Below are 25,143 nucleotides of genomic sequence, written 5' to 3'. Positions count from 1 at the left end.
TCACATTACCAACTGTTTATTGCCCTCTGTTCCAACATGGATGTCTAATGTGACTGGTTGTCTCATAAATAATGCAGCAATTGAGAGTTAATGGTAGGGATGTGATGGGATACCTACTGAAAAACACTGACTTGTCCATCAGAGAAGGTTAACTGCGATGTAACGTGAAAAGCAATGTAACAATCATGTAAATGGATTCAGAACCAATATCGATATACTTCTAAATCTGCCTCGTCCTGGGAGTGTGGTTTTGGATATGTCAAAAAATACCCTTTTTCATCTGAAAAACTACAAATACCACTGAGGAGAAAAACACTGGAAAAGGACAAAAGCTAAATTAGAACAAGTGACCACACTGCAGAAATACAGATGACAGTGATCCATGTCACATCAACAAACACCCACAGGAAATGGAATAAAGCACTCAGTGGTGGGATCGGATTCTCCTCCCCTGCCCTCGTGTTAATGCTTCTGTGCGGCACATTCCTTGCATTTGCAGCAGAAGAGAGTCATTGCTTATGTAAAAAAAAAAAAAAAAAACACTCCACTTCCACTGCGGAGCCAGTTTACACTAAACATTTTTTCATGTGTGACACACAGGGCATCTGTTAGCTACCTCTTCTGCTACTATTTTAGATTCCTGGCTGTGAGTCAAACCTTTTCTTCAACTGCCTGGATTTTCCTGTAAAATGTCACCCCAGTATTTAATAGTAAATGAATAGACTTTTTTTTCCCGTCCTCAGCAGTACAGTCCTCACACATGACTGACCATAAAAAGGGATGTGGGGACAGGAGGCTTGGCCAAGGCTTGGTAGTGTGCGTTTGAAGGTGGGAAGCATCAGAGAGTCAGGTCTTTGTCTCCCAGCGAGGAGAAGCACTGCTCCACGGCCTGCTCAGACACCTCCTCCAGTGTCGACGGCTTCCACTTGGGATTCTGGTCCTTGTCGACCAGCACTGGAAACATGCAGAAAAACCACGACGCAGAAAGGGGGATCAGATGATGTGACTGACATGATGCCAAGCAAACTAGTATTTATTTGATCCATTAAATAACATTTAGAATCAATATTACCAGTTTTATTCACTGTGCTTTAGGCGCATAGCTCTCTGTGCAATCCATATACATCACGCTACATCGTTACATCCACCCTGTTCCACTTTGTGTTGACTTACCGGCTCGTACACCCTCATAAAAGTCACAGCCCCTCTGCAAAACAGCGGAAACAATCCCATGAGATAAAATCATTTTAGATTTTAATCTAACATATCAAGATAGCTAAAGTCAAACAGCTGTTGCACATGATTAAGATATGTAATACTGACATTTTAACTTTAAGGATGTTAAAGAATGCAACGCAATTGCAGAATCATTAAAGGAGAATTCCGGCCAATTTTTACGTTAATCTTGATCGCTATAGCTACGCGAGTACTCTCGATAGAAAAAACCCCGACCCAAATCAGTGCAGGTAACACGGAGAAGCTGCAGCTACGTACTACAAGCGTCCCCTGAGCTAAAACGGCAGTGCTCGGGGCAAGTTTTAGAGTGCCTTTGTGCCTCTTAACAGACACAAAATGCAATTAATATGTCTGTGCCACATGAACAGGGCCCTTACGTGTCAACAAGATGCGTTTTCAACTCAGACATTGTTTAAATTCACCTACCCTGGTCCCTGTCTCGATCCTGCCAGTAGCTAGCTTGCCCTGCTAGCCGTTAGCTGCTAGCTGCCGTTTAGTGCTAGCAGCTAACAGCTACTACAGCACTATTGTTTTTTTTAGGGGGGAATACACTTCAAGACATGACATGACCTGTCCTCTGGAGGACATAGCCACACCACCACCGCTCCGTGGATTGTTTTTGGGATGATTATCACAGAAGCCTGTCGGAATACACTCACCAAACGGCAGCTAGCAGCTAACGGCTATCAGCTAGCAGGGCAAGCTAGCTACTGGCAGGATCGAGACAGGGACCAGGGTAGGTGAATTTAAACAATGTCTGAGTTGAAAATGCATCTTGTTGACTCGTAAGGGCCCTGTTCTTGTGGCACAGACATATTAATTGCATTTTGTGTCTGTTAAGAGGCACAAAGGCACTCTAAAACTTGCCCCGAGCACTGCCGTTTTAGCTCAGGGGACGCTTGTAGTACGTAGCTGCAGCTTCTCAGTGTTACCTGCACTGATTCGGGTCGGGGTTTTTTCTATCGAAAGTACTCACGTAGCTATAGCGATCAAGATTAACGTAAAAATTGGCCGGAATTCTCCTTTAACTAAACATCTACTGTAGTCTTGCATAGCATACAGCGCTGTATGGTCTGGCAGCACCGCTGATCATTTTGGGATACGGGAAAAAACAAACGCTCTATCTTGTCTGGATTTCTTTAAACCAATCACAATTGTCTCTGGCGGCGGTAAGCCCAGGACCCAGCAATGGTGCCCTTGCAAAAATAGACAACGAAATAGTGGAAGGGAAAGAGAATTCAGTCCGAAAAAAAGGCCGCCAATGGCCGGCTTTATACCAACAGTCTACATTCCGTGAGTCAGACGACTAAGCCTCCAATTATGATTACTACTAGTATGAAAATCCAGCTGTATGTTGAGAACGTCTCTGCAGGTTGAGGCTCCAGTTAGAGTAAATCTGTTGGTTCTCACCATGCAGGCCTGGCTCAGGCGATACTCCATCACCAACACGTCCTGCAGGCTCAGAGCTGCACCCGCCTCCAGCTGCTTATAGGTGATTTTCAGGGATGTGGGAGACATCCTGGTCAGGGTCTGGAAGAGAAGACAACAGGGAACTCTTCTGTGTAGGAGGCTTCGAACAGAAAGGTGGGGATGGACGGCTTCATTAGTGTTTAGCTTAGAAAACAATAGCAAATTATCAAATAAAAAAAAATGGTAAAAAAACTAAGGACAAAGACGGCTATGAATGTTTAATGTACCTGGCGGGACAGGGAGTCAGTGGTGTAGTAGTAACTGAGGAAGTGGGTTTATAATAAATATTTGAAGCAGTTCGTTGAACCCAGCAGAATGAAAGCAGCCGGACAAGATTTGTTAAGCCTCGAATCAGTTAAAAAAGGTATGAAAAAGTATGAACATATTTCAAATGTTACAAATCAAGTAATAAACCGATAACCGCTGACTGGTGGTACAGTATTATCAATCCTGGAGTGATCAGGAGAGATGACAATGAGGAGAGGGATGGGGTAGACAAGGGGGTGGGGGTGGGGTCCTAATCTGGGTCATGTGTTCCATGTTACATAAGGTTTTACGCCTTTCTTCCCAGGTTTGATCTCATTGGACCATCTGAGTGGAAATGACCTGAAAAACTGAATCAGAGATACGAGTCACATCCATCCAGAGATCAGATTTATGAAGCCACGGTGGTCTGCTAAGAGCACCGAAATCTCCCAGGAGGGATTCTGGTCGGGCCAACAAGACTAAAGTGCTTTAACCGAGGTAACCACTAATTACTAACATATCCCGCTAATGCTAAATAATGCCCTGGCTCCATCCCAGCACTGTCAGTGGGATTTATCTGATGGTGGGGGTAACAGGGCTGCAGAGAGGGATCGTACCCAGGTACAGCAGTACTTTTAAATAGTACAGTAACTGTCAGCGTACCTCCACGCCAGTGTTGCTACATTTTTGTACAACTACTGTACTTGGAGAATAAATGAATGATGTCAGTGATTGTGATGAAGCCGCAGGGTCAAGATCATACCTCGGCTTGTTTGTTAGCAAACTCTGAGCCCTCTGCCTTCAGGTTCTGCACGATGCCCTCCACGCTGCTGGAGCTGAACAGCCTGAAGGGAGGGAAGGACAAACACGGATTCGTGTTTTCAACATGCTACCTCAGTTCACTCGCATTTCAATCCGAAATCAAAAATGTCATTTTCCTCGCTACTTAGGTGCCACTTATTAGATAACCAAACATAAATGAACACCAAACAAATCCACTATCTCATGTACTCCTGTTTGAGTAACATCTGCTAAAACTACCCTGCCCAGCTGCTCACGGACTAACACATTGTTGGTTTTTATCTTTTCATGGCATTTGTTGACAATAAAAAAATACAGAATATCACAGCCTTATCAGGTTTTTTTGTTTGTTTTTAAGATTATTTTCTTGGGCTTTTTGGGCTTTATTTCATAGGACAGATGAAGCCAGCAAAGGGGGGTAGAGAGAAGGGGGATGACATACAGCAAAGGGCCGGCTGCTGTGGTGAGGAGCCTTGGTACACAACCAAGTGAGTTACCAGGGCTCCCCCATAAAGGATGTTTTATGTAAGAAGCTGTGAACTAGTTTTCCTGCAACACACGTCAGATAACGTTTATGTTTGGGAACAGAGAAATTCAAGGCCTACCTGTCAATATCAGACATGTGCTTGTCCAACACAAAGGGCTTCTCAGAATCCAGATTACTCTGTGGACAGAGAACAACTATCAGACAGACAGACATATGCCAAGACTCTCCGGCGTTCACATGGAAACTGATTTCTGAAGGGCAACTCGTTGCCTATTTATGCTGTTCTGGATATTTCAAGTCCAGTGTTAGTTATATGGCTTGTGTAAGCATTCTAACCTGGCTCTGGTAGGAGTCTAGCACTCTGGAGACGTCTTCAGCAGAGGGAGACTTCAAGTCCACCAGCTCCTTCTCCAGCTCTGGGATCTGTGGAAGTAGAAGGCTTGACATTAAAATTAGCCACTGAAAAATATGCTTGTCAATTCGCCCGTTTGTGTGCAGTCGACTGTGGTTTTTTTACAAGCCCCTCGGCTAGAATCATTTTAAAAACAATCAGTTTTTGGATGCAGGCAGATCTTTCCCTCTTGGATTCTCACTAAGGATATACGGTACATTTGAAGGACTGGCTACTCTGGATTGCAGAATGTCTTCCATTGTGGATTTGTGTGCAGGTTTGAACTAATCCGGCAGCACAGTTCCATATTCCAAAATAGGTTCCAATTTGCAGCTATGGTTTCATACAATGAGAAAATAACACATAAATGCGACAGATATAGAGATTTGTTTCCACCCTTTTTTTGTTGGTCAAACTGCTGTAAAAGTTGCCCAAATAAACTAAATCCACCCCACTGCACGTCTGTCCTGAAAATCAAGGTCACAGTCTTAAACTAACGGGGCCGCCCACTGTTCTGACCTCACGCCAACAGCAAGACAAACACACCCGGCCTCTGGAACAGCCAGTGGATTTTGGCAGCTTTAAGCAAGAGTGAGACACCCAGTGACTCAGCATCCGGCTTTCCAGTGGAGCTTTAACCCCCCCGCCCCCCACCACCACCACCACCACCACGCTCCTGTCCTGCCTTTTCCCTGCAGCACCACCACCACACGCACACAGCACATCAAGTACATTAGATAACAAATTGAAAGTAGTATAATGGAGAAAATCCTGGTTGTGTGGCTTGTCGAGTTTCTGTCTGCAGTCTGGTATCTGGTTCATTTAGCATTATTCCTTCATGAAGGTTAGGGTATCGTTCAAAGAGTTTCAATACCGACACTGGGACTTTGATACCGGTTCCTGAAGGATACTTTTTTTCCAAACCAATTTCATTAAAATCCATTTGAACAAAAAGAAATTGCAACGGTAGAAATCTTTTATTTTATTTTTCTGCTCCTTTACACCTGTACTCAAGCCTCTCAAAATACAACAATAGACTCTGTGTAACGTAGAGTTTTTTCTGCGTGTCTCTACGACGGGTAACGTTAGACAGCCAATCATCAGCATTATTAGATCTTGGTAGAAGCATGCTGCATGCTTATTGGCTCACTGAAGAGGATGAGATTTGCTCCTTAGGTATTGTAATTTGGTACTGAATGACGAGGCATTTTTCAATACTCAATACTAAGGAGGAAATTCGGTCAGTGCCTAAAAAGTAATGAAGATTGGTACCCAGTGCTATGGTTTAAAATAAAAAATAAAAAATGTATAGTTTCTTAGGACATTGATTTTGATCTACTAACTTGAGTTATTGTACCTTCTTAGACTCGACAAAATGAGTGGCAACTCCAGCTCTCTGCACGTCCCGCCCCTTGAGACGGAAGCCTGTCAAGGCCAAAAACAGTCCCAGCTTCCCCTGGAGCCTCGGCAGAAAATGGCCACCTCCCACGTCAGGGAAAAGCCCTGTCAAAATAAAACACAAAACTAGGCACATTCTTGTACAGTTTCAATACACAGGCACTTCATGTAGCAATATGACAATCTGTCACGGACCAGTTCACCCTGTCAAATGCCCAAATGTCACTAAGCATGTAAAGAATATTTAGCATTGATTGACATATGTCTGTAATGAAGTACACTGCAAAACATTAGCACCAATTTACATAAGCCAGCTAAGAGTGGAACTAATTTGTTTTCATGGTTGATTAATCGGCTATTTTCTACATTAATCAATCAATCCGTTGAACTACAAAACATCAGAAAACAGATGAAAACATCACATTTTCCTTCAGACCAAATGTCTTGATGGTTTTGTCAGAAAAACAGTCTTGGGAAGTAAGTCCAAATTCAGGGTTATTTTGATAACTTGAAGGATACAAAAGACTGGGATGACCAATCTTAGAAAATAGGTTACACCTCTGGATCAGTAGAGTCTTCTCTGTCTGTAATATGATTATTATTTTAGGTGTACCTCTCTTTCTATAAGGTGAAGTAATACTTTTCTTTTTCCTTTTTGTAACCACAAGAGTATGTCGGAGAGGGTTGGTTTGGGGGCGGTGGGGAGGGGGTTCAAATACCAATAAAAAGAAGAAAAAAAAAAGAAAAGAAAAACAGTCTGTAACCTAAAAACCATACTGCAGAATATTGTAGCATTGTTTTGTTGAGTGTACAATAAAAGGGTCAGAATTGCCTCCACATTGCCCCTCCTTCCTAAAATATCTTTCCACCTGACCCAGATGTGATTTACGTCCAGCATGATTAAGTTCAACCATTAACAAAACAAATGATTGCTGCACTACAAAAAAGGTAAACATACGGCTTACGAGCAATTATGATTATGAAAAATTCACAGCCTTAATCCGTACAGAATTTAGTCTGTATTCACAATAATGTTTCAATTTGATTTCTATGTTTCTGACAGCAAATGAGATCCCATTGGTCACACTTGGTTTTCTGACAGCTTTTGTATTGTGCCATGAGCTGGGGAGGGGGGGGGGGGTGAATGGGAAAGAGGGATTAGATGAGTTGACCTGATTCACAGCTGGATATGTAATATTATTAATGTGACAGATTATGGCTGTTGTTCAGAATGCTAGCAGTGCTGGGTTAAATGTGTTAATCCCGCCATAGAAAGGGATAACTTTGACGCTTGAGTGTAGTAACGGTACGAGTGTGTGTGTGTGTGTGTGTGTGTGTGAGAGAGGGACAGAGAGAGTTGCATGCCTCGCCAACCAGTCAAATTGCAGTTTATATATTCATGTATGACTAATATAATATACTGTATGTAGTGAAGACTTTGAAGCAATTTTAATAAAAAAGGTATTAAGTGTATTTTTTAGCAAAGGGTTGATGCTTCACACACACATCTTCAACCCGGCAGCAAAGACGATCTAAACAATCACCATTTGGAGATTAGCGTCACAGATTCAGTATCCGACCAAACATCTCCCCTTCTCAGTTCATCTTTGAGTCCCGGAGCACGTTTGTGCTAAATTTGGGGAATTCCTCAGGGGGTCCTGAGATATCGAGTTTAAAAGAACGGGATGTACGGACGGACGGACAACCTGACAACATAAAGCTTCCGGCCACAGCTGTCGACGGTGCAGAGGCATAAAAACACACATAGTTATCATGAGGGAGTTAATATAATTCTTTTTTTTTTTTACCAATGGGTCCAACACGAGGGTGGCTGCTGAATTATAAAGTGTTGTTGGTAGTGGTGGGGGACTGAAGGAAGGGGGTTCATAAATAAATCATAGCCAGGGTTCCTTAAAGGGCAAGGGAAGCCCTGATAACATTATGAAAACCAGAAGGGGACAATAGATCAGAGCTTTTCCATTCGTCCATCTGGCAATCATGAGATGACATGTGAGATGTGGGAAAACATGTCAATAAACATGACAGTAGTTAGACATGCCCTGTGAAAGAGTCAGTCTCAGCAGGGAGTTTTTATTTCAATAGCCTAGGTTCCACTAGGATTTTTCTAGACAGCTATGTGCTACCCCTGTGACACATAACTACTTTTCACTTCCAATTAACAGGCTTCACCAGGAGGATGTTACATACACACTACAGTACATCGAAATTCTACCCCCAACTGTGATTGCACCCCACCCAACCAGTAGGAGCAGCTAAATGCTGCAGCAAGTTGAGAACCCCTGGCTTCCCACTCCCAAACCCCAAACTGAAGGAGTGCATGCATTTAAATTCTCTGCACCCCTGATGATGTTCTAGTCTGAGGATATACCACACACTGGGAACAGCTTTCCTACTAAGCTCTTTTCACACTTCTGCAACATGTATTATGTAAATGTGGAAGATGTTGTTGTGATGACTTTGCTACTCAGAGTAATGAGGGCACACCTGCATGTTTTATCCACCTTGTTACTATAATTAGTAACAACTTACAACTAATAAAAATCAATCTAATAAAATCAGGAAGCCTGTGTGTGTGTGTGTGTGTGGGGTCTGTCTGAAATATCTCATATACCGTTCCAATGAACTTGGGTTTAGAATTTGGAGCAGTTTGGACAGTGTTGGATATTAAACTGTGACTAAAAGGCCGCCAGAAAAAAAGGTTTGGGAAAAAAAGCGCTGCCATAACGCTGGCACTTCCGTGTCTACCCTTCACAATAAAAGGTCCATCTTAAATTCACTCAGCATTTCGCTTAGAGGAAACTCGATCAAAAAAACAATTTCTGCCCTTCACAATAAAAGCCCAGCTTAAATTCACTTGGATCATTTCGCTTAGAGGAAACTCAATCAAAAGTTATTTTTGATGACACTAAATCGTATAGACACTATATTGTATTAACTTGCTGTGAGCTGTAAATTGACCACCTCAGACTCACTCTCTATGCTCACCCTGGGTCCGGTTGTTCAAGTGTGCTGCTAACTTATAACAACTTTGCTGAAGTGTTACATTTGTCAACGATAGGCTATATGACGAGGCAGCATCGCCGTCATTAAACACTGACTGTGGCGATATCAACATGCAATATCGTTGACGAAAAAGACAGAAATTTACTCTTTATTTGCATTGCCTTCCACCTTTTCTTCAGCCCCCTCCGTCTCTCTCTCTCTGCGCACACTCACATTCCTGGAGCTGAATCCGTCTCTGTACTCGGTTGGGGTTCTGGTGGTTGATTAATGCAGATATTTGCTGATTGCTCTCATTACGGGCCAGATAGGGTGGCGCGTGGCGCACCGCCATCAGTCCATAACGCATTATCCCACAATTTAATTGTGATAATTTGTGAGTAAATTCTGAATCGGCCACGTCTGTCAGGTAAATGTGGTAGTACGATGTTCTCTGAAGTACAGAACCGAACAGACTCGAGTCACTGACCGCGCCAGACTGTCCAACGGCCGATTATCGGCCCTGTGTGTCACGGCCTTAAAACAACTTTTGAATGTACACATGTTCCACCAAAACAAGTGGCACCTTTGCTCCATCCGGCACATAGCGCAGCCCAAGACGATTGTGATTGGTTAAAGAAAGGTCAATAAACCAGACCACGTTTTTCTCCTATCCAGGAATGCCAGACTTTCCTCCGCAGAGCTGTGGAGATAGGTCTGGCAACGCAAGATTACAGTAACCCTAACCCAGCCAGGTGCTGGCTAATGCTAGCTTGCTTGCTCACTAACCAGTAAGCTACCACCACAAATAGAATCTAACTCATCATGTGGGAAACACTGCAGCTATTTCATTAGAATGACATAAGATGAATAAATGTTACTAAACGTAACATGAATAAATCTTTAATACTTTAACTCGTGAACAGTGAACAGATACATTTTAATCGGCAATGGTAGGTTTTGCCAATTAGGTAGGTGTTTAACAATCAAGACAACAAACAAGTCAAAAAGACAACAAGTCCGTGTTTTCATTGAGAGAGAGACCCCTATGGAGACCCATATCAGCAGAAAATGACCTTGCACACCAACACAGGTGTTTTCAGTCAGCCAATAACTGATTAGACCGGTGCTCAGAAAGGCCAGTAATTACATGAGGTCATCAAACTCAATGTACCAATAAGAATTGCAGCACATAAGAGTGGCTCTTGAGAGGATTCCACCCCAGGATCCAGGCTAAAATAAGCACGTACTGTAGGGTCTCAAAGCACTGCAGCTGCAATCTCTGTGAAAATGCTGTTCCCAAATGCAAATGGTGCAGTGTGAAATTCTGATTGCAGAATGGAACAGGCAGTTAATGGTGGTGCGCAGGGCCTGGAAGCCAAGTGTCTTTAGTATAAACAAGTGACAATGTGTGACCACAGCAGCTCCGAAGAGGATGTCCTGCCTTCTTGCCAAAGTGACTGGAGAGATTAAAGACACTGGGATATTCCTGCTTTATTTATGAGCATCAATAATGAGACTAAACAGAGAACCAGAAAGTACATATCACGCAGTATATCAATGTCCTCATATAACCAATTTCCTCCTATTATTCATTGTGGCCTCGCCCCCACACCCACCCACCCACCCACCCACCCACCCCCCCCCCCCACACACACACACACACACACACACACACACACACACACACACACACACACACACACACACACACACACACACACACACACACACCATTAACAAAAAACCTCAGCTTTTTCTTTCTGCTACACTCATTTCCTCTCCGCTGACAACATAATCTTCATCCCTGCACTGCTCCAGACATCTGAGTCAGAAGACTTATTATGGAGTCCGAGCCCAGAATGCTCAGGAAGAAGCTTGGTATGTGTGTGTGTGTGTGTGTGTGTGTGTGTGTGTGTGTGTGTGTGTGTGTGTGTGTGACTAATAGAGGATGCGGGAGTGTCCTTGGAAGTTTGCGAGCATGAGGGGGTGAATGCATAGTCGAATTTATGAGAAAATGAACAGATACATACAACCTAGCAACTTCTGCACAACACAATCCAAGAATTTCCTACGTGTCACTTGATTCCAACCCCATCCATAGGGAAGTAAGTCTGTCGAGCCTTTCAACTAACCATCAAAGATGTTAGAGGACCACCTAAATATCCATTAAAGGGATAGTTTAGATTTTTTTGAAGTGGGGTTGTATGAGCTACTTCTCCATAGTCAGTGTATTAGCTATAGTAGATGGAGGTCAGCACCCCCCCAGTTTGGAGAAGCAGGCAGGAGGACAGGCACAGAAGCTAAGCATTGTACTGCTGTAAAAAGAGGCCCAGCTAAATAAATCAATATAAGTTTAAGTGTACGCTATAGTTTGAGTATTTTCACCACCTTACCTTGCTGTCAGACAGCCCTTTATGACGGGGAACTGAAGCTGTTAGCTATGCTCTCTTCAAAGCCACCAGACCCCTTTGACAAAACAGTAATTTTACTTTGCAGAAAACGAGAGTTGCTGGTCTTTAAAGGCAGGGTTGGTAATGTTAAAAAGCTAGCGAGAAGTAGCATCTCCTCGGGGCTCTGTCTGACCCCTGCCCCTGCCCTCAGGGCTCCGCCCACGCACAGACGTGCCCGAGCACTGCTGCCTCGCTGGTTCAGAGAAAAGAGTGCAATTTTACTTCATGTCTCATTCACCGGTAAGAAAACACCTATTATTATCATACCGAATGTTTAAAACAAACTACTGTTAGCAACGCGGTGACGAAGCGCACTGAGCTCAGGCTCGTACACGGGAGGGGTAGAGTACGCACAGCGGGGCAAGGAGGCATTTCATTGGTTCTTTCCAAACAGACCTCGAGGCAGTAATTGGTGGGCATTTTTTATTGGATAACAGCATATACAGTTGACGGATCTTTTTCACTCGGTCTATTCAGAGCCCATAAGTTATGTATTGCTGTTGGGGTGTAAAGAAAGAAGGAGAGAAGAAGACAAAGAATAGTTTCCTGAACATAATTCATGATAAATTATGTTCATACACAATTATAGAACTGTGATAAGCCATCTGGGTTTAAGTTGCAACCGGCGAGTTTATGCCAACGTCAGATGTAATTTGTTAGTTGCTAGAGATTTGTTACTAATCTCCTCAGTGCCTCAAGAGACGGCCATCTGTCTACACCGTCAATTAGCTAAAAAGCAAACTAAAGCTTAGTACTCGGAAGATAAGAGATAAGTTCTTGATTTCTACATGCAGCAAGCTATGTAGTTACAGATAAGTGTAATTGTAGTATGTATCATTGCATATTTTTGGTGGTATCAAATTATGCAATTTGAATTTTCTGAGCCTTGATTTATTTGAAAACTAAAGAGTTTTGGATCCCCTCTCTTCCCTTTGGATAATTGTTTAATTAGTCATCCTTGTAAAATAGTCAGACAAAATAAAAATATACACTCTATGTGTCCTGTGGTCATGGCTTTATATGCGTTTATAGTGCTAAGCCATATAGTTTGAATCAATATCATGTTATCAATAAGTATATATTAATTCAAGAGTTGAAGGGTGAGTCTGTTGCGTTAGCTCCGCCTACCGTCTCTGGACCAACCACTGCTGGCTGATGGAAAACGTGTCTCTAACCGGGAATGTCGCCACAGATACGCAGTTCGTAATACTGCAAATGCAAGGGCTTTCATCCGTGGGTCCTAGGCTCAATCACCATTGTGTTACTTCAGTCAGTGATAGATGGTAACAGACATTTTTTTGAAAATCTTCGAGGTCATTAGTTTAAGTTGCAAAGGAGTCATTGAGTAAACATATTTTTTGGGAAATGAGACATCCTGCCCTCAGAAACGACTGCTTCACACCCATTTTCATCAGCATGAGGTCATCAATGATATGCTGTGCTGAATCCAACTCATCTATCCGTCTGTGTATTCTTTCCCAACTTCCCATGCAGACAGAGCTCATGTCTCTGAATGCATACTGTATGAATTGGATCCAGCTGGGTCTGCAACTGAAATCACTGCTCCTACATAATGAATGGTCTAGATACCCTCTCACACTGATGTGGGCCAACCAATGACCACCCCCAACCCCACCCCTCCCTCGAGGAAGACAGCAGCTAGTGCAGCTGGACAGTCTTACCAATGGCAGTCTCTGGCATGGCAAACAGTGTCTTCTCAGTGGCCACTCGAAACCGTCCATGAACTGACAGACCTACGCCCTGCAGGAGGAGGAGATCAAGGTTAGCAAAAAAAGAAAAAAAAAGAACATTCTATGATATGATGGAAAGAGGGGGAAACAGAGGCCGAGGAATACACAGAGGAGGGGAAACAGGGCATGAAGAAAACATAAATAACAAACGCACTGAGCTGAAGTTTGAGATGGAAACTGAAAAAAATAAAAAATAAAGTTAATCAGGCCGACCCTGTGTTAGTGGGAGTGTGATTTATGTGTGTGTCTCCCAGCAGGGAGAGAGGTGAAGGCTAATGAGCAGTGTTGGCCAGAGGACATTTTCAGTACAGTTAGACTGTGTGTGTGAAATTATAAGGTTACCATTACCATGGAAACAATATCCCCTCGCATACATTCTTGACTTCTATGCAGAAAACATGTCGATACACAGACAGGTGTATTGTCCTGCCTGACTGTAACTGGTAAATTACCATGTAGTTCAGTTATGATGAAATACATAATTATATAAAGAATCATTAAAACTTTAACCATCTTTTTAGGGGTGAAAACACCAAGTCCCCTGCTTTTTATTTAAGTTACTGTTTATAAGTATGGTCTGGGATTAATAAAGAACTCTATCTATCTATCTATCTATCTATCTATCTATACAGAGGAGCATGGTCATTTACTGGTCAGGTCAGATAAAAATCCAATACATGTCAGCGACTGTACTGACTGGTGGTGATTAATGACTGTGCAAGGTCATCAGGTAATCCCCTGACATACACATGAACTGCAGGCTGGGATGATACTGGTGATTCATTTCATCACATACTTGTGTCAAGGGGGCATAGCCAAGTCACGTAAATCTGCCTGTACAGCTGAATATGACATATGCGGATGCCGAGAAACATTTCTCTATTTCTAGTCCGCTTCAATTTGGTGCAGCACACAATAGATGTGTATCTGTGTCTCAGGCTTTATCCTGAGATGACCTCACACACATTTACAGCTTTCCTAGGCTCTGGGAGCATCTTACAAATATCCAATCTTCATGGGTTTTCTTCTTGGACATTCAAAGTATCATGTTGACTTTCACATTTCATAATGGCGTCCCTATATGACCAGCCAAATAGCAGAGTGAGACACAATGCAAAAAGAGCAAATAGCGTTCTAGCTAACGTAGAGCTAGGTTATGTCTGAAAAATATAAAAATAAATAAATGCTACAAATTTAGCCAGCGAGCTTCTGTTAACAAGGTCGTAAGTAACTTTGGTTGCTGGAATAGAAAAAGTGCAAAAAAGATAGCTAAGTGAGTTTTAGACACACCATCTAAGCATTCTAACATAACAGAGTAGCTTGAAAATTGTGCTGCTGCTGACCCTCATCTTGTTGCAGGGATGTAAAAGAGCACTTTGGGGCCTTGTCTCAAACTTATATCTGCAAACTAGCCCTTCACTGGATAGTGTTGCTCAACACACACACTTACATCTGTGGAGGGCAGTCACATTAATGAAGGGGTACAAATAATTAGCTAAACTGTTGGTAGCAACTGCCACTCTCCACCATAAACAGAAAATCTCAGACTGAAAGCTTTGCTCAAAGGTAAAGGCTAGAAAGTAAGCACTGAAAGCTGGAAGCCACAGCACTTGGCGGTGTTATCACTGATCCACCGGTATTGACTAAGAACCTTATCAACCTCAAAACAGATAAAGAGATTCATTGTGGGCTATGTATGGGGCAGTACAAAAAAAAAATCATTATTACCCCTCATGGGTCAAGATAAAACTTTACTGTAGCAGCAGCAACCATATTAGGATTCATTAGATGTATGTAGAGCATGTAGAACAGATGAAAGTAGCACGCAAGAAACTAGACAACCTGAAGCTGCATTTGGGCTCATAAAAGACCAATAAAACGGTGTACGGATATATAAAAGATGGGCTGAATCCCTGCCAACCATTAGTGAAAGTGTGATTACAGTCGACAACCTGTCTTCACCTTGCTCTTAGCGAACAGCGAGGAAGAGACAAGCGAAGAGCCAGAGGGGAGTGCTTCAGGGCTTGCCTTAAGGCTGTGTGACCAACTGACCACAGAGAATTTAAAATATCTGATCACTGGAGACTAAACAGACCTCTGCCTGGAGTAGTTCATCTTCTGAAAGAATCAGAAAAAAAGAAAAGAGAGACAGACTGTGACTTGTGTCAGCTTAGAACATGAATTACATGAGGACTGTGCTTTGGCAACACGTTAACACTTCAGGCTCAGAGCAAAGACACTCAAATTCATTTTCTCACAAATTAAGTTGGCTTTGTGGAGTGGGAATTGGAACTCAAGACTTTTAACCCCACAATCTAGCAGCATATGATGAGATAGACATTTTGTAAAGATTTGTATTTCATTGGTTGAATGTCACACTTGTGAACTTTGAAACTCTAGTGTCTGTGTATGGAACTCCAAAATGTCTGCAATGAAATGCATGAAAAATGACACTAGAAGGGATTGTGGATGTAATGGATAGTTGGGCTGGGTTTTAAAAATAGATTTTCCGATTTGTAGAACTGCACTTTATTGTGTTGACTGCTGTAGTGTGTTCATGTTAAATAAAAAGGACATTAATGTAACTGCTTTGGGGTTAGTTCTTAATGTAAACATTGATACTTTTAAGAATGCAGCAGGTCAGAGGGAATCTTGTACAGTTGTAGAATCTCTTTAATACCCAAGCTAAATTGGTATTGTAACTGAAATGTTCCTAACTCAATTCAGAAAACCATTGACAATACCCAGCCCTAATGGATAGGCTATGAAAGTTACAATGGTTACATTTTAATAATGGAGCTGTATAGTTGTTTTGTCTGCTTAACAAATTAATCGTTGCTTAAAATCACACTTGAATAGAACAGAGCCATCATTAGTGTTACTAGTAACACCTGTGCTTTTTCTACTATGACGGGTCAAAAAAATTTTAATCTCTGCATTGCTGGGATTATAGGATGTGTCCCAGTGATAACTATTACATATAACTATATTACTACTGTTACTATGAAAATAAAAACATATTTCATAGTAATGAATTTTTACTAAAGGTACTGAATGATATATAATCTGCTCATTTACATATTTTACTGATTTATCTGTATCTATCAGCCATTTTCTGTAGAAATAACATAACCTTAAAAGCAACATTTTTTGCAATGAGAGAAAGTAAGAAAAAAAAAAAAAAAAAACAGTCTTCTTCCAATGATAGCTGGATGGACCCAGAGGAATGAGGGGTCGTTTAATCTCACATTACCAGAGTTTTACCATAAAAGCAGTGGAACAATGTCACGTGCTGGTGTGGTACCACCAAGCCCCTTATAAGAACATGTCTCCAGATCCTGATGTAAACAATGGAAATGTGCAAAAGTGTGCAGACGAGCATGTTTATAGCTAGTGCTTACAAACAGAATAGGCTGCTAAATTTATGACCTGGCAGGGAGAGTTTGCACTGGCTAAGAATATGGAGGGCTTCATGAAGTCCTCATCATATCTGGTTTACTGGATACAAACCAATATTGATAGAACAGGTGGGGTGATACTTCAAATCTCGCTACCTCTCCCTAATAATATTGTAACGCTTTAGCTTTTGCAGAGGTATCAAGTGTGGCTAAATCCGAAATGATTAGTGACACTATGGATTAAGAGTGGAAAAACTTAATGCAGAAGCCTTCCATGTGGAGTGAAGCAACACACAAGTGACAGATAACAGTTATAAACACTTAAGTGAAAGTGGCGCCTGTTTGAAAATGACTTTCCATATCACTCTTGTACAAAGTATTCACTTCCAAAAGAAGCACTGCACAGGCTCTGGCTGATTATAACCTTACTGCAGGGATCAAAATCTGCCCTGAGGTCTTTTTTTTGGGCTCTCACTCTCTTCTCATTCGATGAGGTGGACATTAGCAAAACAAGAGCTCTGTTCTCCAGAGGAAAGAGATTACAGTCGTACGGCTCTGGACAATTGAGCAGCCACGCCTGTTACAAACAAGTGGGTTCTGAATGTGAGGAGCCTACTCTATGACTACAGGGTTGAAATCTCAACAGCAAACTCGAACTGCAACGATGAGTTGACTAATTGATGAGTCGATCGATAGAAGAATAACCGCCAACTATTTTGGTAATCGATTAATCATTAAGGTAATTTTTCAAGCAAAAATAGCAGAAAATGCCGTTTTTAGCCTCTAAAATATGGAGATTTCCTGTACTTTTCAGTTTTATATCATATTTAACTGAACATCTTTGAGTTTTGGACAAAAATGAGACATTTAAAGACATTACTTTGAACTCTGAGACCTGGGATGACATTTTTCACTATTTTCTGACATGGCATGGACCACATGAGTAATCGAATAATCGAGAAGATAATCGGCAGGTTAATCGATAATGAAAATAATCGTTAGTGCAGCCCTAAAGCAAACTCAAACATGCTAAAAAAGACAGAGAGACACTGTGTCTGCTCAGACGCAAAGCACACAGCAGACACGGATTAATAACACTCCAGCATTCACAGACCTTAATTCTAGGGATTTTAAACTTGGAGAGCGATGAATGATGTGCGTGAGATGAGATCCCACTGATGTTAGGCAAACAGATAGCGTGTGAGTGTGTGTGTGTGTGTGTGTGTCTTTTGACCTGCTAAGAACATACTTCCTGGTGGCTTGTTAGCACTAATAATGCCAGAATACTCATTCGACGTGGGAGTTCTGCCCTGAGCTCAGTGCAGATCTGGGAACAGGGACTTTGGTGCCTCTTGGACTTTTCCACATATAGAACTAGCCTGTTTTCAACCACTACACACATTAAACAGCAATCGCCCTGAGGATGGTTTGCGTCAACATGAGTGTCTTCTCTGTACTGACATGACAGGAGAGATTTACTTCAAATCACTTCCCCGAGCTACAGTATAAACCCACAGCAAAAAGAAGAGTAGAAAAAGATTGTGCGATAAGCAAACAGCTTTTGAGGTTTTCCACTGGGATGGCTAAATGGAAGTGACTTGTTCCACACCATATGGTGCAACATACATCAGAAGCAAGCACTCAGCCGTCCCCTGCATCCATTACTACACACGCTGCTACCTAACATTGTCTTTGCAGTTTTGTTCTGACAAATAAATCATAGCTTCGGTCTCTCTTGGAAAGGAAAAGGGTTAGTGGGGGTGCCATTTTCATCATGGCTGTCCAAACAAGCAAACTAGATGGTTTTTACACAAGCTTCTAGGATTCTTCCCCTATGAACTGCATAGTGTGAAATGTTAACTACAAAAGTACCAACAAAAACAGGCTGCTTTTTCTGTATTGTCAGTCCACAGCAGCCCACATTGATACCGGTCACGCCAAGAAATAGGGATGTAATGTTAATGATTAAAAGGTTAAACCGAGAATAAGAATTCTGACTGAATAAGTTATTATTAATGAAAAGAAAAATAGGCTATAGAATAGATTTCTTAACGTGCTATGCGTTTTAAGCTATTTTTTCGCGCTAATTTTGTGGCTTCCTCCTTGACGGCACTCACCGCGGAGAGCTACGTGACACATACCACTATATCGATGAAGGCTGGCAGGTTAAATTGGCCATCCTTCACACAGAGTATGCCAGGCAACCTACTAAGCATGTTTGGTTCCTCTTTTTCCTTTGTCAACAGAGGACAAAACCATACAAAGTCCAACTGCTGTCCTTTTATTTCTTCAGCCCTTCCCATGCAATATTATTCCTGATTACCTCAACGTTAAATTATTTGTCAGAAAAGCATGCAGCTCAAACTCCCTTCTTCTTCCAACCAATCCTTTTGGTTTTTAGCTTTGATCTGGGTTACAGTGCGTGCATGAGTATCAAAGACTTGACTTCCCATCTAAAATAACACTATATGACGTGTCAAAAGCAACACACAAAACAGTATACATTTAAACTTAGTTTTGAAAACAATAAGACAGAAAGCTCCCCATCCCCATGGTATTCCTCATCCTCTCTCAACAAACAACATAAAGACACAGCCACCTGATCAACATATTGATTTGTACCACATACCGCTGTAAAAAATACCCCAATAGAGATTTCAGGAGTACAAGAGTGTGTATAGTGCACCGCAATTGCCAGTATTTGAACAAATTATATTATCAAATATATATATATGTTGATCAGGTGGCTGTGTCTTTATGTTGTTTGTTGCAATGTTGTGCAAAAGGGCTTTTTAGCTCATCATACGCTCTCTCTCTCTCTCTCTCTCTCTCTCTCTCTCTCTCTCTCTACAAAAAGGGTATGTTGAAACAACAACAATATATATATTGAAACAACAATATATATATATAGTACAGGCCAAAAGTTTGGACACACCTTCTCATTCAAATTCATTTCCTTTTATTTTCATGACTTTTTACATGGTAGATTCTCACTGAAGGCATCAAAACTATGAATGAACACATATGGAATTATGTACTTAACAAAAAAGTGTGAAATAACTGAAAACATGTCTTATATTTTAGATTCTTCAAAGTAGCCACCCTTTGCTTTTTTAGTAATAAGGGAAAAAATTCCACTAATTAACCCTGACAAAGCACACCTGTGAAGGTAAAACCATTTCAGGTGACTACCTCATGAAGCTCATTGAGAGAACACCAAGGGTTATCAAAAAAAGCAAAGGGTGGCTACTTGGAAAAATCAAAAATATAACACGTTTTCAGTTATTTCACACTTTTTTGTGAAACAAAAAACAATGACAATAGTCATGAAAATAAAGAAACACATTGAATGAGAAGGTGTGTCCAAACTTTTGGACTGTACTGTATATATATATAAAAGAATACAAATCTTTTTTTGTCCACAGTGTAGGCAGTGAAGTCTGGTATATGTTATTTAACTTCTTAGACATATTTGGTTTCTCTCTCTCTCTCTCTCTCTCTCTCTCTCTCTCTCTCTCTCTCTCTCTCTCTCTCTCTCTCTCTCTCTCTCTCTCTCTCTCTCTCTCTCTCTCTCTCTCTCTCTCTCTCTCTCTCTCTCTCTCTCTCTCTCTCTCTCTCGTAAAATCACTGTCAAGGTCATGATATGTAAAACAAGACACTCATTTAAAAGACACATATCATGTCTGACCCAGTCAGTTAAACAAGGTTAATAAATGACAGACCTTTGTGATCAAGGCCATAAAGGAGCGTTTGGGCAGCTCGGTGTCATCATGTTTAATGTGGGGCAAGGGTACCAATTCACATTCCAAACATATCTGACAGCTAGAGGGAGCAACCAGTGGCAGCAACAATGCCCTGTCACTTCATATTTCAGCCAATCAGAGGCCAACCTTGACACTGGCCTCAGGTAACAGTTGCAGATAGTTCTCTACTGACACCTACAGCAACATGTGAATATCACACCCCTCAACAAAAAAGAAGGAATATTTGATCCTCAACACCGGCATGAACATTTTCACTGCCTTTTAAGATACAAATACCCATAAAGAAACTGTGAAAGGTTTACCCAACCTTATAATATGAAAACATAAAAAAATTATGTAAATTAATGTACTCACCCCACCCATTGTTATTCCTTCAATAAGGGCGATATATGGTTTCCTGCATGTTCCTTGAAAAATGAAATAAAGTGTGTAAAAAAAAAAAAATGGTCCTGGGACTTTAACTTAATAGGTATCCATACATAATGGATATAATTGATAATACAGGTATAACTGTACTGATATCTTACCAATAGCATTGTTGAGAATGTATTCCTCACGAAAAAAGTCCTCTGCGAGAGGATCTCCAACTTTCCCTGCTTCTGTGACCGCTGAGAGGAGAAAACATGTTCGCTGCAGTCACACTGTTGCACATAAAAGCTCCCCAGACCCAAGGCCCAGTTTGTGCCTCTTATGTATTACCATACATACAGTCAGGTCACAGGGGCAACCATTCATATTACAAGATACAAAGATTTAAAACCCATTTCTCCAGTTGCGACTATTTTTTTTATTGTTCAGTTATTTTTTTGATCCATATGATTAGAAGAGTCTTTGGTGATTGTGGAAATACCTTTAGAACGATAAGTGTTTTTACATAACCTTCTGGGTTTATCAAGCGTTGCTGATCCTCTTTTAGAGGAACTGGTAACCTGTGTGATCTGAATTTGTGAGAGGCCCAAACTTAGGCTACACAGACCCCTAGTGATTGATCCTTCAAAGCTTCTGCTTACCTCTGATGTCTCCACCAGCACAAAAGGCTTTCCCACCTGCTCCTCTGATGATCACAATGTCAGTCTCATTGTCATTTTCCCATTTCTAGAATCACAAAAAGGAACAAATTTCATTAACATTTTCATCAAAAACAAATCCTGTGTTAATGTCATGTGCCTCTATCTGGAAGGGGTTTCTGCATTATTTTGGGGTTTAGGTTTAGACTTTCAAAACAGAAGCTCCAAGAAATTTAAACTATTCAAAACACCAAAACGTAATATAAAGACCTTTCTCTCATTTGATGAATGGAGTCTGTTAGGATGTGGTCTTCAGAGGAGTCAAGGCTTCCAGGCAAAAAACTAAACAAGTGGCACATAATGCATATTGGGATATTTAAAACCACAATTTTGTTTTTGATTTCTTTATTTTTCAAAGGGTGAAAAAGACAGTGAACATTAATCAACATTGAAACAATGTAAATGTGCCCGAGTTAGCTCAAAAGTGCTAATTTCCTCCGATTTGTATGCAATGGGAGGGATGACTGTTAGAGCTGAAGATCTCTGCCTGAACCCGAGGGGACTTGACGGGTTCGGTCTTAATTTGTTAAGGGCTTGCGCTCTGGGTTGCACAGTAAATGAGCGGTTAGGTAATGCGTTTCGATTAGCGTGTAAATGGATGCTGAAGAGGTGAAGTCCTCCAGAGTCTCGCCTCTGGAGGACTTATTTTATTTCTTTGTTCCAATTTCCAAGTGGCCTATAGCCTACGTTAGTCATGAATAAATAATGTTAAGAAATGTATAAATGACTCATTCTTGACAAAAGGCAAAAGAGCTGTGTGCACATTTGAATAATGTCAGGCTATAAATGGGTTCAGGCTTTTAAAAAGCTGTCAATCAAAATGTACTTGTCAGGCTGGGGACTTGTTGGGCCAAACTTTTAAGGCCAGATTACAGCTCTAATGACTGTATCATTAGAAATATTTTTGTGTGTGTCTTTTGGTATCCAATTACATCAAACCATAGAATTGTTTTTCAGGAAGTTAGGTGAGTAATGACATTCCTATGTATATAGTTTGTAAAAAGGCTTTTGTACAGAGTAAAAGTACGTAACTGTTAACAAGTCTTGAAAAGGTTTTTCAGCAAATCTGTCAATGTCACAAGGTTATTGAGAGCTGGACAGATTTGCTCAAAAACCTCAAACTAAGTGAGACTGGCAGCCACTGACGATCAGTAACACGCTGCTACAGTATAATACATTACACTTGGAACAATCGAGGCCGAGACATTTGACCCGGTTGGAGATAGCATCAACCGAGCTTTCCACGTACCTTGAGCTGAGGGTAGATCTGACGGATCATGGGCAGGTTGAGTGCATTCAGGACTTTGGGTCTGTTTATGGTGATCACACCTGCGCTGCCCACTTTCTCCAGAAGAACCCCCGGTTCAACCTGACTCGACATCTGATTCAAAAGAGAGACACAATTTGTGTAAAAGTCTTTACAGCACAGCACACTGTAATAAACTCTGAAATAGCTGCATCACTCCAACCGATTTAAATAGTTAACTTAGTATAACTGCTTGATTGACTAAAGAAAATACTTTGATTGAAACTGAATATTACTAATGACTTGGCATCACTTCAATACAATATACTGTAACTATAATAGAGTGACACTTACTGTATGTGTAAATGAATAAATCAGTACACACAAACTAGAAAGCACATGTTCCAGAACATGGAAACACATCACACATTGAAAATATGTAATGGATGCACATCACTGGCAATCAATGATACAGCAACATGTGTGATGTGTCAGGAGTGATGGCAACCTAAAGCTGAAGAGAGTTCCAGCACACATAACAGGTATGGGAGAGAACACTGCATCCATACACTGGCATGCTAACAATGCCGACTGATACTAGTTCAAATGCAATATAAAAACTGGTCTATTTCTGCTTCCAATACTTAGCTGACAGAGGAATTAGAATTTGTGACATGAAAATAATGACATGTTGCAAACAGTTATGAATCTGCATATTTAGTGAGTATGAAAAAAAGTACAAATTTGTGCTGTAAAGAAAACCATATAATTGCATCCCTACAATCCTCACTATAATGGAGACCTTTAGAAGCTACAATACAACATGTATGTACAGTACATGAGAGGGGGTTGCTCACCATGTGGCCCTGGATTCGCTGCAGTCTGCAGATGGACCTCAGTCTGGAAGAAACAGTAGTGGACACATAGTGGACAGATAGTGGACACATAGTGGACACATAGCATCAAATTTGATTTCACAGCCTCAGAATAAATTAACTTATCAATTTATGTAAAATTCAAACATTAAAATAGGGGAGCTGACCTCAGACTCCCTGTAAGTTCAACAATTTACATTCACGATATTATTACTTTATTTACATTCATACAGTAGCTAGCATCCTAGTGACTTACTTCAACCTCTGCCAGCATGTCTGTCATTTTATAAACTAATGTCAGCAAACTATAACGTAACGTTAGTTGGCTATACGTTTGCAAGAAATACCGTCACTTGCCACATACCTGTAAGCGGATGTCAAAACGGTTAAAGACATTATTATCTTTGACTTTTGTCCTTTGCTGCACCTTTAGGTACAGCTTCTTTTCTCTTTCCTCTGAACTTTAACTGTCTATGCTTTTTTTGCGTTTACTTCCTGAAAGAGACACCGAGGTCCCCCTGATTGGTCGTTGTGGTGACGTAAGGGTGGGCGTATGCACCACCGAGGTAGATTTAGTCCGCGCTGTGTTTCTGCCACACTGCCACCTACTGTGCAGAGGAGGCGCCCTCACGCATGTGTTCTTAAAATATATATTTTTCACTATTTTATATTTTCTGTGTCCACTCCTCTGCAAAAACAATGCATTTATTCAATTACTTTTCTTAGCTTTTGGAGGTAGCCTACTTGCATTTAACTTGAGTATTCCATTTTACCCACTACATTTCACAGGAAAATGTTGTTCTCTCTTTTTATAGCTTCCTAAAAGGATATGAAATTTTATTGAAATTTATTGAAAAAATCTTCTATACCAGACTCAAGCAACAAAAAACAAATATATATACATATATATATATTTGTTTTGTATATATATATATATATATATATATATATATATATATATATATATATATATATATATATATATGTGTGTGTGTGTGTGTGTGTGTGTGTGTGTTTTGTGTTGCTTGAGTCTGGAATAGAAGATATTATATCCTGTACCAGAATTTTTTTCAATATATATATAGCTCATTCATCCTTTTAACATGTTATACATACATACATTAATGTCATGATTGAAATTTTCTAACAATTCATAAATAAGTTACGTACATTACTGACAAGCTTTATAATTATACCTTACACCTTTTGACAGGCAAATGCATCCATATTAAAAGAGTTAATTGAAGGGGAACGCACAATTTCTTCTGGAAGCTTGTTTCATGATTTTTGATTTTTGTTTCACAGAGTGTGAAAAAAATCTTTCAGTTTTCAGACAGGCATGTTCTAGGGTCAAGTTTTAAAGCATTCCCTCGTGTCTCAGAGATAGGCTCAACTGTTACATCATATATTCCCAAGCTTATACACCTGAATCATATCACCTCGGTATCTCCTCAATATGAGTGTTGTAAACTTAATTTTTTCAATCTATCTTCATACAACATATTTTTAATTCCTGGAATTAATTTAGTAGCTCTTCATTTTTTTCTATATATTTAATTT

At 40.7% G+C, this 25,143-nt stretch overlaps 1 protein-coding gene across 1 annotated transcript; it reads right to left on the bottom strand.

Moving 5' to 3' along the window:
- hibch (3-hydroxyisobutyryl-CoA hydrolase) lies at positions 1 to 24,110 on the bottom strand. The gene is made up of 14 exons (XM_028591375.1): positions 23,948 to 24,110; positions 23,566 to 23,608; positions 22,712 to 22,843; positions 21,406 to 21,490; positions 20,923 to 21,003; positions 20,750 to 20,802; positions 13,165 to 13,243; positions 5,989 to 6,134; positions 4,577 to 4,663; positions 4,359 to 4,417; positions 3,716 to 3,797; positions 2,647 to 2,766; positions 1,174 to 1,207; positions 1 to 954 (listed from the first exon to the last, which is right to left on the bottom strand). The coding sequence occupies exons 1-14, from the start codon at positions 23,977 to 23,979 to the stop codon at positions 839 to 841; spliced, it is 1,149 nt and encodes a 382-aa protein (XP_028447176.1). The 5' UTR covers positions 23,980 to 24,110; the 3' UTR covers positions 1 to 838.
- Between the last annotated feature and the right edge of the window lie 1,033 nt (positions 24,111 to 25,143).

Source organism: Perca flavescens, chromosome 11, assembly GCF_004354835.1.
Source record: "Perca flavescens isolate YP-PL-M2 chromosome 11, PFLA_1.0, whole genome shotgun sequence".
NCBI lineage: Eukaryota > Metazoa > Chordata > Actinopteri > Perciformes > Percidae > Perca > Perca flavescens.
This window is presented reverse-complemented; position numbering and strand designations above follow the sequence as displayed.

Coding starts and splice junctions, on each gene's coding strand:
- hibch (XM_028591375.1), bottom strand. CDS start 23,979: ATGTCTTTAACCGTTTTGACATCCGCTTACAG. Junction 6,135..13,164: donor CATGCCAGAGACTGCCATTG/GTAAGACTGTCC, acceptor TTATTTTGACAG/GGCTTTTCCCTGACGTGGGA. Junction 2,767..3,715: donor TTGCTAACAAACAAGCCGAG/GTATGATCTTGA, acceptor CTTCTCTTCCAG/ACCCTGACCAGGATGTCTCC.